The sequence below is a fragment of the Haematobia irritans genome, chromosome 1 (genome assembly GCF_050003625.1).
Source record: "Haematobia irritans isolate KBUSLIRL chromosome 1, ASM5000362v1, whole genome shotgun sequence".
In the NCBI taxonomy this organism is placed as follows: Eukaryota; Metazoa; Arthropoda; class Insecta; order Diptera; family Muscidae; genus Haematobia; species Haematobia irritans.
In genome coordinates, this window is record NC_134397.1 from 108,720,661 (window position 1) to 108,737,780 (window position 17,120).

General features: G+C 29.7%; 2 protein-coding genes across 2 annotated transcripts in view; both read right to left on the reverse strand.

Moving 5' to 3' along the window:
- The window catches only part of LOC142221639 (V-type proton ATPase 116 kDa subunit a 1-like), a 40,204-nt gene that overhangs the window by 11,057 nt on the left and 12,027 nt on the right, over nucleotides 1–17,120 (reverse strand). The window contains exon 2 of the mRNA XM_075291397.1: nucleotides 950–1,091. Coding sequence (XP_075147512.1) covers nucleotides 950–1,066 — 117 coding nt within the window. The 5' untranslated portion in view covers nucleotides 1,067–1,091. The remainder of the gene's footprint in view (nucleotides 1–949; nucleotides 1,092–17,120) is intronic.
- On the reverse strand, nucleotides 2,456–3,313 carry LOC142230825 (uncharacterized). The gene has a single exon (XM_075301451.1). The coding sequence runs from the start codon at nucleotides 3,311–3,313 to the stop codon at nucleotides 2,456–2,458; it is 858 nt and encodes a 285-aa protein (XP_075157566.1).

Here is a 17,120-nt window from a genome sequence, read left to right on the forward strand (position 1 = left end):
AGAACGAGTAAGTATTAAATTTTTCAATTATTTTTATTTCATATATTATTTTAACTTCTGTGAACAACTTTTTAGGGTAGAGGTGGATTCCAAAACCACTAAATTGATAATAAGAGCACGTTTGGACATGGGGAGGAATTTGCAATAGGGAGAAAATGACTGAAATCAGGGACTTATACATACACTATTAACAAATATTGTAATGCTTACTTGAAGTGTTGATCGGCACATACGAAATTGATCAAAAAAATATCATCCGGATATTGATTGACGAATATCCCAAAATTTTTGGAACTCTTCGTATCTTCCTACAAAATTATTGAAGTAATAAATTTCGCTTTTTATACTTCAGAAGTCTTTTTTTCAATAGTTTTGACTCATGAAAAAGTATCTAATTCACAAATTAATTTCATTACATATATATTTGTGGGGTTTTTGCTTTCGAAATCGCAAACAAAATATGCAACAAAAAAGCACCTGCAACATATGATCGCTGCATCTGTTGCACAACAAAATCAAAGTTGCGCAGCAGTTGAAGCGCAACATTGCGTTTCCGAAAAGGTCCATCATTACCATAAAAAAGAGTTATCTGGCTCTGAAACTATTTCTAATCACATATATGTTTATAGGCTATTTCTAAATTAATATACGTTCGCATACAAGCATATTATATTTACAAACATTTTATGTCCCAAACATAATATGTTCTAACATTTTAACATATATGTCCCCAAAATGTTATGCTAGTTTATGAACATTGTATGCTTGCACTTAAAAATATTGTTAAAAAATTTGAGTTCCAAACATATAATTTTTATACCCAAACATATGAAAACCAGTCTTTTTCGTCCGTGTACGTACCTGATAGGAATGTTTATCTCTAGATGCATTTTTCTACGGTCTTAAATCGTAAACTAATTCGAGAAAAATAGTGATTTTGGAAACTTACATCGCGAAACTGTACACATCCTGTTTCACCCAATTCGGAAACTGAAGTGTATGCTGCTTCTGGCTGTATGAACATCTGGCACAAGGCCATCTCTTCACTTCGAAACATGTCCCCCATGATGAAGGCGTTTTAACCAAAAACCCTGAAAAAAAAAAACAATTAATAACAATAATTTTTACTTAGATGGTAATGAAGAAAATTACAAAATGTGAATGTACGCATATAAATATTGGTAAAGAGACCAACGATATTTCCCTACAAACATATTGGCCGCCGTGTTTGTCTTTTTGTCGCAAAAACTATGATATATGAATGTAGAATGACACACAGAAAAAAGTGTCTGGTAAATTTAAGCAGATTTTTACAATAATTTATTACAAGAATTTTCCTGAGTTTTAGTTCATTTTTCGTACCTTTAATGAAAATCATTAGCGTAGCTAGACAACTTTCCTAGGGGGGGCTATAGCCCCCTAGCTAAAAATTTATAGACTGAACTTATAGGTTCAATTATTGTTTTATTTCATAAAAATGTATGAAAAAAGACATCAAAATAATATATAATAAAGCAACTAAAAGTAGTTCCACACTTTTCCCAGCAAAAAAAATTGGGATTTGTTTTAAAGGCACAACTTTAAAAGCACTTCCAAAAATGTCCTCACAAAGAAGTTAATTATATTAACTACACAGGAAGTTTTTTACTTCAGTTTTTTCATATTTTAATGCGTAATTTTTGTTTTATTTTTTCAAATAGTTTAAAAAATGAGTAAGAATAAATAAAATGGTAAAAATTATTCAAATTTTGCCACAAAAATGCTAAATCTATTATAGAAAAATCGATCATTTTTGAAAATATTCAAACTTGAGATCTATTTTGTTTTTATTCTTTTCAATTCATCCGTCCTAATATTTCGCAATTTTCTTTGAATTGCTTCATCAGAGGTGTATGATCTATAAACATTTGTTATAATATTGATTAATCAATTAAGTTTAAATTCATTAATTATCTATAAACATTTGTTATAATATTAATTAATTAAGTTTAAATTAAACAATTAATACAAATTTCACATACATAGTACATCATAAAACATCTTATTCTAAACATCGTCTACCAGGCTATCATAAATGTCAAGTCGTAGCTATTATCTCTAACTTACATATGCGTCAATCACTACACAAAATTCTTATTAGAGCATCACTGCTCTCGTCAGCTTTCGCTATTGCACTGTTGGCTGATGTTGTTGTTCGAATTGTTCTTTGCCTGTCAATGATCATTTTTGCATACCATATGTCTGTATATGTGGGAGATGTTGTCTGTATCTGTTTTGTAATTCATTCTTCTTTTTGTGGGTACATTATTGATGTGCAGCATTTCTAATGTGTATCTTTTGTTGGTATTATTTTCTTGCTGTAATATGCGGACATCATTGAAGTTTGGTTGTTGCACAGTGGGCTGCCAACGCGGTTTTTTGTAGTTTAGAGTTGCTGCGAGTTTTTATATCAGATTTATGACCTGATATTCTTGTTTTTAATTTGTTTTTTTGTGGTTCCAATATACACCATTTTACATTTTTCTACTGCATTTCCTTCGCATGGAATTTCATAAATCACATTCGGTGTTTCCGTTTTTGGAATTTTGTCCTTGATGTTGGTAAATAATTTTTTAACTGTATTATTGGATTTGTGTGCTAAGTCATATTTGTTCTTGTCAAAAATGTTGGATTTCGTTATTCTTTCCGATATTCCTGGTATATATATTAAAGATTTGAAGATTTTTTCTGTCGGTTTTTCAATGTCTCTTTTTTCCGTGCGTGGTTTAAAGGATGTTATTAAATTCTTGATTATGTTCTTAGGGAAATTATTCTCTTCTAGTATCCTTTGTAGTATTTTCTTGTTGTCTTGATGGAATCGTTTGTCACTGATGGAAAGAACTCTGTTAATTAGATTTTGGGCTGTATTAATTATTATTCTCTTAGGATGTTTTGAATAAAAATTCATAATTCTCCCTGACGCCGTGTTTTTCTGATACCAGTCCAAAGTTATATTTTTCTTATTTCTAAGTATCAATATGTCCAAATATGGTAATTTTCCGTCTTCTTCCAGTTCCATAGTAAATCGGATGTTGCTGTGGTAGTTGTTGAGTGTTGTCAGGGTGCTTTCAATTTCCGTTTCCTTAATGATAGCAAATAAGTCGTCCACATATTTAGTTATTATTTTTGGTTTTTGTGTAAGTTTCCTCAAACTTTCGTCCAGTAGTTTTTCCATCATTATGTCCGCCACGATGGGGGAAGCTGGAGATCCCATAGGTAACCCTCTTTTCTGTTTGTATATTTTGCCGTCATATTGAAAATATCTATTATCCATTATACAAAATTTAAGTACTTTGACAAATAAATTCTTTGTCATGTTCGTATGTAAACTTATTTCGAAAATTGCGAAATATTAGGACGGATGAATTGAAAAGAATAAAAACAAAATAGATCTCAAGCTTGACAAAATAAAGCATTTTTATTAAAACAGAAAAAGATCGAATAAGAAACAAAATAAATAAAAAATATTCAAACAAATATAAAAATTATTACAAATTAATGTTTCTTGAAGCTCGAGGTCTTTATAAATACTTATATAATTCTAACAAAAGGTCGACCAAAAATCAAATAAAAAACGAATAAATAAAAATTATTTATTTGGGAAAATATCACACAATTTTTTAAGAAGTGATGCAAATTTATTGCAACGGCTGTTGAAACGTTGGACATTCGTTCTACGACGAGTTCCTATTACACTGAAAAAAAGCATACACGGTTCCAAAGATTTTGGCTTTACTTTAAAAAATTTGGTATTGATTCCGAGCCAAAGAAGCGGAGAATAAAAGTAAGGATACTTTTAAGACACAATTATCTTTTAAAATTAGGTTTTGTGTACTTGCTTCTAGGAAACAAATTTTAATTTTTCGCTTTCTCAGCTTTTTTTCTTCATATGCTACCAAAATCCTTTAAAAACGAGTTAACGGCAACTTTATTTTCCAAATTAGGACTCGACTTCCAGTAGAAATTATGCTATGTTTAAAGTAAAAAACTTCTTTAAAATAAAGTTTTGAAAAACATGTCCTATATTTGAACGATTTTTTGCTTTGTAGTCAAGATGCAAAAAGACAACAAATTTAAAGACAATTTCATTAAATTTAAAGAATTTTTCGGAATTATTAAAGTCAAGTTGACCTTAGCCTATAAATTTTTTCTTTCATGTTAAGATACCCATTTTTAAGTCAAATCACTTAATTATAAGGACAATATGACTTCATTGAAAAGTTTATCGACTTTTGGACGAGGAAAATAACTTTATTTTAGAGAAATGCGTCTTCTATGCTAAGCAAAATTTGTATTCGTATTTTAAAGACATGAAATCTTTGACCTCACGACAATATTTTTTTCAGTGTACATTCATCGCTTCTCCGCCAATTTTGCACCACTTCCGGACCCAAAAAGAACATTTTCACTTCTTTTTTGGCGACGCTTTTTTGTAGCATTATTAAGATATTAATTTATGAAAGAATAGTTTTAATACCAATTACTATTTTTTAATTAAGATGACTAAACCAGGCTAAACAATATAATAAAGGAGCTTTAGTTATTAAACTAAACCATAAGTTCAATCATAGCTCTATTTCATAAATATCAGACTTCAAACATTGCCATCGGAACTTTGTGCGGTTGTATATACTTGTTTAATTTTTATAAAAATGTAAAATCGTAAATAGGTTTTCAAATTCTGGGGGGTAAATTTTTTCTGGGGGGGTCTAAGCCCCCTCCCCAGAGGCCTTCCTACGCTTATGACGAAAATTAACTACTCGAAAGGAAATTTTACAAATTTTAAGTAGCAATCGTTTAATTCATACCCTACAAAATACGATGGAAATTTCCCTAAAAATTTTCTTAACTGGTAGTTAAAAATTCTTACGTCATACTATAAAACTACTTATGAAATGTAAAATACTTTCTAAATAATAAGTGTAATTTACTATAAAGAGTTTTTGTATGAGAAAATACTTTTTTACGAAAATTGAACTTGAAAGCGGATAGCAATTTCTTACTGGCAATTCCTATAGTTAATAATAGTTGGTACAATATTGGTACAATGAAATATTTTTAGTTCACATGTAATTAAATTTATAGACATTTTCGTCAAAAATGGGTAGATATCATTTCATGAAGTTTTTGCTAATTTTAAGTTAAACGTTTCATCGTTCTTATACTGATATGCATTTAAGAGTATGGATTTTAGAGTAAATTGTGGACAGATGCGATGAACTAATGCATAGTACAGAGATCTTTCTCGTCAAAGTGGAATATGTTTAATGTAAAGATGATGTTACTTGAATTTTTTTGAGAGTGAGAGCATGCAATGCAATAATGAGAAATGGTAGCGAGTGATGGAGATGTTGTGTATATCTGAGCGTGGGGTTGTTTTTTGTTCTTCCAGTGGTTTGTGTTTATTATTCGCGAATGCTTTATTTGTCTGGATGAGGTGTTGTTTTCAATGAAGGCACATGTGTTTTTGTTGTTGTAGGAATGTTTTGGTATTGCTTGCTTTTGTTTGGCATGCTTCAGTTTTATAGTTGGCGTGGGCTGTTGCATCTTTTTAGCAAGTATGTAACAAGGGAATATAAAGGTATGGAATATTTTGTTTTTTTTTTTTGAGACATATATTGGTGTGTGTTTATTAAAACTTTTAAATGAAAGTTATTAATATTTTAGCGATGAGATGTACGATGGCGAAGTGATGATCGGTAGCTTAGAAAAAAGTTATTAAGAATGTTCAATATTTAGGAAAAAATGCTGAAATGGAAAGTATATTGAAATTGTTTTATCTAATTTAATTTTTATTATTCAATGTAAAAAAATAAATATTCAATTTCAGAGTAACTCCAGATGAATTTGGAAAATTGTTTGTTACACCTCAGCGTATAGTTTAATCATAAATAGGTAAGTGTTATTTTTTCAATGTGGTTTTCTTTTAAAAAATAACGTTCTTTATGTATATTATTATTTGCTAATTATTATTATTTTTTTTAAACCAGTTTCATGTTTTTCTTTGTTGTAAAAAAATATTTAATTTAAGAGCAACCCCAGATGGATTCGGGCAAATTTTTATATTTCTCCTTAGCGTATAATCTAATAGAGAAGTGGAATTTTTTCTTTTAAAAATTGGCTTTCTTTTCACTAGAATATTTACATTTTTACGACCTTTTTATTATCAAAATTACAGGTTTTTAATACCTTATTTTAGTATTACTTTAATCAAATATTTTTGGAAACCAATTTAATATTTTTAATGCAAAACAAATATTTAATTTCAGAATAATAATTTGGAAACATTTTTATGAATTGGAAAGCTTTCTTTAACATTCTTTTAACCAGAATATTTAGTATTTTTATGCATATTATTTCTTTAATTAGAATAGTTAACAAGAATAGTTATTGTATTATATCCTTCACATCGATAACAACATAGTTTTATGAGTTAATATATTACTTAAATCATAATTTCTCTAATTGTTCCAGGTACGTTTACCTAAGAAAAGTTGAATTCCTTACACCATTTAATAAAATGCCCCCAAATATGGTACACTCATAGAAAAAAGTCAGCTAAAAACAGCAGTCGATGTCTGCTGTTATATTATTGTACATCAGGGCGAAATGAACAACAATTTATAAAATTTTTAGGTTATACAATTTTCCCCAAAGCCTATTTAAGAACCAAAAGTAGTTTTTGGTATTTTTTGCACTGTAATATACTTACAAGCTCCTAAATACGATCAGCAAACATTTTGTTTACTGTTATGCCTCAATTCGATAAATATTCAGATTTTTGGTCAAATACTATAGATATTCATAAAATATTGTGTTAATTATGTTAAGATAGCTCCTAAGTTGACATTTTTATTTGTTTTAGCCAAAATAAAACATGTTTTAGTGTAATCGAGCTTCAAAAATAGCAGGAAATGTTTGCTATATCAGCAAACAATGACTGCTGTCCCTTTTTCAGCAGACTTTCTGCTGTTTTAGCAGACTTTTCTGCTGTCCCTACTAACAAATTTCTTTGGGTGTAAGTTACAAGCTAATTTAAAGAGCTATAAAATTATATTTTATTACATGTTAATTTTTAACAATTTTCATTATTCCTTCCATTTTTTCAGCAAGATATGTGAAAAATATACTTACGATAAATAAAAAACTTAGGAAAAGTAAAAATGTCCAAAAAGCGAGTTAAAATAAACTACTTTCTTGTTCCACGTGGTCATAATTTTTATTCACAAAAACATTGTATTAAAAAATTTCATCATAGGTTTTTATAATAAAGTACTTTTGCTTAAAGAAAGTTTAATTTTAATGTATGAAAATTTTCATAATAGTAAAACGGTTTGTTGTTCCTTTAATTATATAATTTCTCTGTACTGTGGAATTATTGATTTAAAAATAGTTTAGTCGTCTACATTTTAAAGAGACTGTTAACCACTTTTTATTATCGGGTTTCGCAAAAAATAAGCAAGTAAACCAAAATAATACTGACTTCTTAACTTGGTAGGGGTATATAAATCTTATGGTGTTGTAAAAATGAACTAAAATACAATGTTATAGATGACCTAAAATTTAAGAGAATTAGACAGAAACTAGACAAGTTGAAAAAATCTTAAGGGCTAAATCATGGTCAATATTACTACAGTTTAGTTCATTTTGCAATGGAAAAAAGGTTCACTGTTTTTTCAGTGCATAAATGGCCGGACTAAATACGCACCCAGAGACAAATTAATGGTAGACATGATCGATTTCATTCGAGCATATACACTCAAACAAGTTTACTTGGAAAAACTAAGGAAAATTTGCTTTACTTCAGAGAAATACGACTTTAACGGAGTATCGCAAATTTTGAAGATTTGTGTCCTAAATTTATATAAAAAATATAAAGGAATGATTTAAACTTTAAGTTAAAATTTCTTTATTTTAAAGAATTTTTTGTGTATGTTGTGTAAATTGGGTGTCCTACAATTTAGCTCCTCCTAAATTGTTAGGTCAATATTTTTTTCAGTGTGGCTTTAGTTTACTAGCTGCCGTGGTTGATTAATTTGTCAAAATTCAATTCTATATTCTTTATAGCTTATAAAATCGTTTACCCAATTGTTTGCTATATGGAATTAAATTTTCTTCGAGTGTGATTAAAAAATTACGTCATATCCATGATATAGGAATTGCCCGTTGTATGTTTCCTTCGGACATTGTAATTGAAAAAAAGTACTCTACACATGTATATTAATTTTGGTTCAATGTTCAAACAAAGTTTCTAATTTGACAAAGAAATATCGCACATCTAACTAGAATGGGTTACAATGCTACATTTGCACACTTTGCTCAAAGACCAGGTACCAGAGTTAAAAATGCCATAAATTCCTTAGGTTTCCCTTGTTTTTCCATTTTCATAGTTTAGGTCTATTTGGGCATATCTGTCTGCCAATGAGGGTGTGGAGGCCGATGGATGTTTTGTTTTCGCCCATTCGTTCACACCTATTAAAAAATCACGATTTTATTAGAATTGAGTTTATTTTTATTAGAATGTTTACGACCTTTCTTGACCATATTCGCAATACGATGTGAGAATTTTTTTGTCAGTCGTTTTGCGTTTGTAGCTTTCTTAAAATATTATTTATTTAGGTACACAAAAAATTGTTTTTACACTCAGAAAAAGTGAACTAATCAGGAAGTTTAAGTTTAGTAATTTTAATTATATGACATAAACCTTTTAAATTAAACAAAAATATTTCCAATTCCAAAAAATTATGCAATGATTTCTTAGGAAAACCCCGAAATGTATATGATTAGTTTGCTTTCTTGATAATACTCTAAAATACATTCGTCCAATTTACTGTAATACTCTAAAATACATTCGTCCAATTTACTGTATTTTTGCGATAAGATAATTCTTGTGGACACACAAGGTAAGAGATATTTCCCCTTCATTTAATACAGCGCAGGTAAATGAGAAATCCACAAAACAATATTTTTAACTCTTAAATGCACAAGATCACCGATTCCTCCGAAAAAATATATAATATTCAAAATGGTAAATAAAGAGCATCGGCATACCACATTATTTTTATTTTTCAAACAAACATTATGTGTTTTTGTGAAAAAATTGTGGTTGCATTTAAAAAATACAGTGCGCATTAGACTAAGTTTTTATTAACAAATATACAATTTGTTTTTAGTGGAGGATAGAGAATAGAGTTATTTTTACACTACTTAGTTTTTTTTTTACCAACATTACAATCATCTATGGTAAATATTATTTAACTTGCAATTTGTAGGTTTTTAAATTTTTGGTACGGAAAAGCATATTTTTAGAAATAGAATAGCTTTATGATGTATTAAATACAACAAACTTGATTTCATAGAATTCGATCGAAATTTTAAGACGTAAGATTTTTTTCTGGTTGTATTTTAAAAGATACAGTGCGCATTTAATCAGATGCCGTCTTGGGTGAGTTCTGTCCCAGTTTTGGTGATACACCAAAAAGTTTTTTAGAGATGGTTTCTCTCATCTCAGTAGCATTGGCATTTCTTAGTGCCTCAAAGCTTGGTGTTTCAGGAATGAGGTACCTCTTATCATTGAGCTAAATATAGAATGGGGCAGTGACAAGAGAGAAGTTCACCACATGTCGCATCACAATGGACACAATTCTCTAAACCCCGATTTCTCTATAGCAAAACTAGCACTTTCGTTCAACTAGGGTGCTGATTTTTTGGTTATAAATTAAATTTGTTACTTCATTAAAACAATGAAGTTCAGGCGATACACAAAAAAGCTCATAAACATGATATAAACATACATGGACGAAAAAATGTTTTTTAAATGTTTCTGTGTAAAAATTATATGTTTGGAACGCAACGCCCTATTTTTATCTGCAAACTTATAATTTGCATAATATGTTAGAACATGAAAATCATCATTTTAAGCATCCACCTCATTGATTTTTTTTCGGATGTGATGCTATTTCATTAAAAAAATAGGAAGAAAATAAACTTTTTCTTAACTTTTTCGCCATTATCTCTACGTAAAGACTTTTTGAATAATAATAAATACCCAATATTTGATCGCAAATTCTAAGTCTGCCGAAAATGGATCGGTACACTTTTGAAATATTTTTTTTGGAAATTTCTATTGTTTTATTTATCTTGCTGTGTTTTATATACAATAAAATTTAGAAATTTAGAAATGGTAAAACTGCGTAAAACAAAGGATTTTTATATAACACCGCAAAAGAACTACTCGTTAAGTGGAAATTAAATTCATCTCCAGAAGATCATTTTTGGATGTCCTTTAAAATTAATAACTTAAAAGGAACTTCCATTTTTTTATACTGTGAAACTGAGATGGGAAGTGAAAAAGTCGATATTTTCGACATAAAAGAATTAAATCTGCGACAAATATGAAAATAACATTACTAAAGTGATGGTAAGGTTAAAGTGGCAGCTCGATTAAGTTTCAGACACACTTAGACTTAGGTACGCCAGATTTTGAAGAGGCAAGAAGAGCACATTCAGTTTATAAAAAGAGCAAACTTTTTCAAATAAAATAAAAACATTTAATTCCATAATAATTCATTTAAACATAAAAAAGGTTCATAACATATACATAAAATAAACCACTTTCAACTCAAGGTAATTTTCTTACAATACTTTCTAAGTCATTTGTTTGGTGTTTTTGTGAAAAATGTTATTGAAAGAAGTTTGTTTACATTTAAAACAGAGTACAATGTGAAGAAGCAACATCGGCGTGCTCTTCTTCGACTCTGCTATATCAAGTAAAACACTATTAGAAAATAACGGCGTAGGAAAATTCAGTTTACTTTTACCATTTATTGAATCGCGTTGGAGTAATATTTGTTGTGATGCATACAAAGAGCACAAAAAGAGTACTTAACTAAAAATAGAGCACTCTTGCGTGCTCTTCTGGCCAATCTTGCTTTAAGAGCACATTTTGTAAAAAAGAGCACATGTGCTCTTTAGAAGAGCACATCTAGCATCCCAGACTATTCAGTCCATTGTGATACCACATTAACTAAAAGTACCGATTATTTCCTTCTGTTGAACCACCAGATTGTTCCAAAAACATTAGTGATGTATTTAAAAAAATAGAAATACAATAATGAATGTAAAATATAAAAAATCAGGTAAAATCTCGAAAAGAATACAAAATTTTCAATACATTGTATGTTGCATAAAAAACAAAAACTGAAAGTAGTTACAAAATGCCAATTAAAATGTTCATATGTTTTTAGATGACATTTATTTTTTATTTCAAAAATTTACATCATACAATAAAATTTGGCCTCAACGCCGCTATAGGTTTAAATGAAAATGTAGGTTGCTGATTGCTTATCTAATTAAATATTTTCTAAAAAAATAAATGTTTGGGATGTAATATTCAAATAAATTAAAAATTATATAATATGTTATACGGCGCGGCAATTAGTTTAACAAACATTTCGTTCACTTTGAGGTGGTAGAGCTCTCCATAAATTTTGTTTATTAATTAAGATTGATGGATATGTGCGGTGTGAATTTGATAACACGTCATGTTAGGTACCCTGTACATACTATATTATATTTTAAACCAATTGTACGAGCGTCTATATTCTAAAGGGTTTTGGTTTGTAGGGATGTGTTTAACTTAAAAGCACTTTATGTAAAAATAGCGTGACAAATTGTCATGCACATACTCGAAGAACAATTCACCTAAAGCGATTTTCTTTATTTTATAAATGACAATTTAAGGTCCGTTTAGACAGGGCAACGGTATGGGCGTAGTTATCAGTAAATATCTTTATGAATATTAAACTGAACGAAAATGCAATGAAATAGTAAGTCACAAAGAATGAGTTCATGACGAAATGTGAGGTGTTGCTACAAAAATATTATAGGATAGGTTAGTTTAGATTATTGCTATTATTCCAGATGAACCAATAGGCTCGTGTTTTTGGGTCTGGACTGTCTTTTTCTCAAAATTTAAATAATAGTTGAATCTCCGAAACTGTAAAACAGTTATAACAATGTTACAATCCTTATATTTTCAAACAAAAAACATTACTTTCCTTCAAAACGAAATTTTACAATTAACAATAAAGAGCTTTTGTGATTTGGAAAAACATTGATTTGATGACAATTTATTTGGCAAAATCTTATTTTGTAAAAACGTCAAAAAATCCAAGACTTATTTGAACATCATCAATTTTAGATTTGCCCGGTTCGCAATGTTATACTTGGTTTCTTCTATGACTGAGTAATTAAGCTATTTAAACACAAAACAGATGTATTCAGTGTAATACGAAAAATAACCCCGAAATAAGCCCGATTTGAAAATTAAGTTTACGATTAGTTGTTAATCTTTCCAATTTCTTGGATATGAAATATTTACTATTTTTTTGTACAAAAAAACTCTAATAAAAGAATTCACAATAAGATGAAATATTTTTTTTAACTTCGATGACGTTCATTGGATAATAGTCAGGGTTTATTATGTAAGAAACACTTAGCGGAATGTAGAAAATTTCCCATAACCTACATAACGATTTACATTACGATTACGAAACGTTACCAATGCTCAACTAAAGATGATAGGAATCACATGGCTTCATATGATAAAAAAGTTATATTGTCTGAGTCAAAAGACTTTATCATAGTATTCAGAGATCATGTGTCTGTTTTCTTATCTTTGAAGTTTACTTGAGAAAATTCACATGACCGTGCTATCTATATAAATTTGATTCAGATTTATATAAATTTGATTCAGAAACTTGTTGCCAAAGAACCTATGCATGCTTGAAATTTTTTTAAATTTTCTCACATAAAAGCAGAGCTTTTTTAAAATAACTATCCGATTTTTGGAAACATTCTATACAATATATATATATATATATATATATATATATATATATATATATATATATATATATATATATATATATATATATATATATATATATATATATATATATATATATATATATATATATATATATATATATATATATATATATATATATATATATATATATATATATATATATATATATATATATATATATATATATATATATATATATACATATATATATATATATATATATATATATATATATATCACGAGAATTTCGTGTCACGCGCACACCTCTAGTGTTCGTTGTTAATACTATTAAACTTTTAATCAAACTAGAAAGATTACGTCAATGATAGAATTTTTTAAATTTTCAATTAAAAAATTAATTGATACAACTAATGGATATATTTTTTTTTAATTCTTAATCAATAATTTTTTTGAAACTATGAATTTTTGAATCAAACTAAAAAGGACTAATAGTAGTTATAGAAAGTGATTGAAATATAGTATAGCGATTAAAAATAGTTTCTTTTTAATTAAAAAATTTATTGAATTTTGCAATCAACATCAATTAAAAATTTAATTGAATTAATTAAAAAATTAATTTAAATTTAGTTAATTAATTAATTTTTTAATCAAGTATTGATGCTTAATTAAAAATGAAATTGATACTACCATTTTCGTGTTTGAAAACATTTCAATTGTATACACAAGGTCGTGGGTTCGATTCCTGCTTCGACCGAACACCAACAAGTTTTTCAGCGGTGGATTATCCCACCTCAGTAATGCTGGTGACATTTCTGAGGGTTTCAAAGCTTCTCTGAGTGGTTTCACTGCAATATGGAACGCCGTTAAGCTCAATGACAAGGTCCCTTGTCATTGAGCTTAACATGGAATCGGGCAGCACTCAGTGATAAGAGAGAAGTTCATCAATGTGGTATCACAATGGATTGAATAGTCTAAGTGACCTAAAAATCTCTATATTTGTTGTTTTTTACCTTTTTATTTTTCTTATCATAACAGGTTGGCTGATAAGTCCCCGGTCTGACACATAGATGGCGTCGCTAGTATTAAATGCATATTATTTTTATATAGTACCAACCTTCAAATGATTCGTGTCAAAATTTGACGTCTGTAAGTCAATTAGTTTGTGAGATAGAGCGTTTTTTGTGAAGCAACTTTTGTTATTGTGAAAAAAATGGAAAAAGGAATTTCGTGTTTTGATAAAATATTGTTTTCTGAAGGGAAAAAATACGGTGGAAGCAAAAACTTGGCTTGATAATGAGTTTCCGGACTCTGCCCCAGGGAAATCAACAATAATTGATTGGTATGCAAAATTCAAGCGCGGCGAAATGAGCACGGAGGACGGTGAAGGCAGTGGACGCCCGAAAAATGTGGTTACCGACGTAAACATAAAAAAAAATCCACAAAATGATTTTGAATGACCGTAAAATGAGTTGATCGAGATAGCAGAGGCCTTAAAGATATCAAAGGAACGTGTTGGTCATATCATTCATCAATATTTGAATATGCGGAAGCTCTGTGCAAAATGGGTGCCGCGCGAGCTCACATTTGACCAAAAACAACAACGTGTTGATGATTCTGAGCGTGTTGATGATTCTGAGAAAAAGCATTAGCGTAGCTTGACAATTTTCCTAGGGGGGGCTATAGCCCCCCTAGCTAAAAATTTATATTTCATTTATTTATATTTCAATTAATGTTTTTATTCATAAAAATGAATAAAAAAAATTAGACATTAAAATAACTCGAAAATTAATTTATAATAAAGCAACTAAAAGTAGTTCCACACATTTCCCAGCAAAAAAAAATTGGTAGTTCTTCCAAAGGCACAACTTTAAAAGCACTTCCAGAAGATGTACTCCCAATGATGTTCTTTATTTTAACTACTCAGGAAGTTCTTTAAATTCAATTTTTTATAATTTGGTTTTTTCATACTTTTAATGGGAAATTTTAAGTTATTTGTTTCAAATACCTTAAAAACGAAGTAGGAATTCATAAAATGGTACAAATAATTTAAATTTTGTCGAAAAAAAATTCTAAATCCAATCTGAAAAACTTGTGAATTTTTAAAAATATTTGAGGTCAAACGTTCCGACAAGCATTAGAATCCATTAAAAATTATAAAAAATATTTATTTGACAAAATATAACAGAATTTTTTAATATACATTCAAAACATTGAATTCGGATCACATCTAAAGAAGTGATGCAAATTCAGTGCAACGGCTGTTGGAATGGAGGACTTCCGTCCTATGACAATACCATGTTAAATTCATCGCTTCTTCGCCAATTTTGCACCACTTCCGGATCCAAAAAGATCATTTTCATTACTTTTTTGGCAACGCTTTTTTGGCTGGGCTTGTTTATTTTTTATAAAAATGGAAAATCGTAAATAGGTTTTCAAATTCTGGGGGGGGGCTAAAATTTTTCTGGGGGGGGTCTAAGCCCCCTCCACAGAGGCCTTCCTACGCTTATGAGAAAAAGGTGTTGTTCCACCAAGACAACGCACGGTGCCACAAGTCATTGAGAACGATGGCAAAAATTCATGAATTGGGCTTCGAATTGCTTCCCCACCCACCGTATTCTCCAGATCTGGCCCCAGCGACTTTTGACCAAAAACAACAACGTTTGTTCTCAGACCTCAAAAGAATGCTCACAGGGAAAAAATTTGGCTGCAATGAAGAGGTGATCGCCGAAACTGAGGCCTATTTTGAGGCAAAACCGAAGGAGTACTACCAAAATGGTATCAAAAAATTGGAAGGTCGTTATAATCGTTGTATCGCTCTTGAAGGGAACTATGTTGAATAATAAAAACGAATTTTGACAAAACAATGTGTTTTTCTTTGTTAGACCGGGGACTTATCAGCCAACCTGTTATTTCATTGTGTAACAAGAACTGGGTATCTACAAGGAACAACGAATACTAGAGGTGTGCGCGTGACACGAAATTCTCGTGATATGCGTGATTCACACGTGAGTCGTGGACAAAATCCAAAGCAACTCTCGTGAATGTCCGTGAATGGGACTAAAATAAATATTTCGTGCGTGAGCGTGCGTGAGAAATAAAATCGGTTCGTGAATGTGCGTGAATAAAATTTCTGCAAAATCACGCTCACGACAATAATCAAGATTTAATTTACACTCGTAAGTTAACTGAAATTAATTTGGCTCTCGAACTATTCAAAAATAGTATGAATTTTGTTACCTTTGCTGATTTCCGTTTGGAAAATGTCGTGAGTCTGGTGAATTTGTCGTGAATCACGTGAATTGTCGTGAATCGTGCGTGAACGTGAGTCTTTAAAAGTAATTCGTGAGTGAGCGTGCGTGAGTACTGGATGTCATTTCGTGAATGTACGTGAGTGGGATTGGCTACCACACGTATCGTGCGTGAGCGTGCGTGAATAAATATTGTGCTTCGTGAATGTGCGTGAGTGCGAGTGAAATTTCAGTCACGCGCACACCTCTAACGAATACTATTAATAGTATAGTTTTTAGGCTTTTTATTAAATAAAATGTAGCATAAAAATTAAAGTCTATAATTATTGAATAATAGTTAACATAATAAGAATCATATTTATCTATTTTCAGATTTTCCCATTTGCATAAAAGTTAAAAATAAATAAAAAGAAAAAACTCAAACAGCCTAACTAACCTTTACGAGTGTCAAATGCTTTTTGCTTTATTTGTGTCAAACTAATATAAGTCTAAAGTAAATTTTTTTCTTAATCAGTGTAGGTATTTGCCGAGTATTGGATACTCTAAAAACCCCTATTGTACATCTGCGTTTATGAAGGAATTTTGTTGATTTTTAAATTTCTTTTCTGCACTGTTAGAAAAATATGTTTTTCATATGTTCCGATGTAAACAAAATGTGTTTCGAGCACAATTTTGTAAACACTATATATTTAAGTGCAAAAATGTAATGTTCCTAAACTGGCATTAAATGTTTGGGACGCATATGTTAATATGTTAGAATATATTATGTTTGGGACAAGAATGTTGCGTATTCGGAGTAAAGAGAATAGACATTCGGAACCAAGAGAGTAGGTATTTAAAAAATCAGCATGTGTTTTTGCCTTGAGACCAGCATTTTAAGTAAGTGTGGACATGTGTTTTATCATTTTGGCATTATGGGCACAATGTTTTTTCTTGCTTCGTCAAAAGAAATCGGAAGTTACGACGAGTAAGTCAAAATATTTAGAAAGAAAGGTAATTAA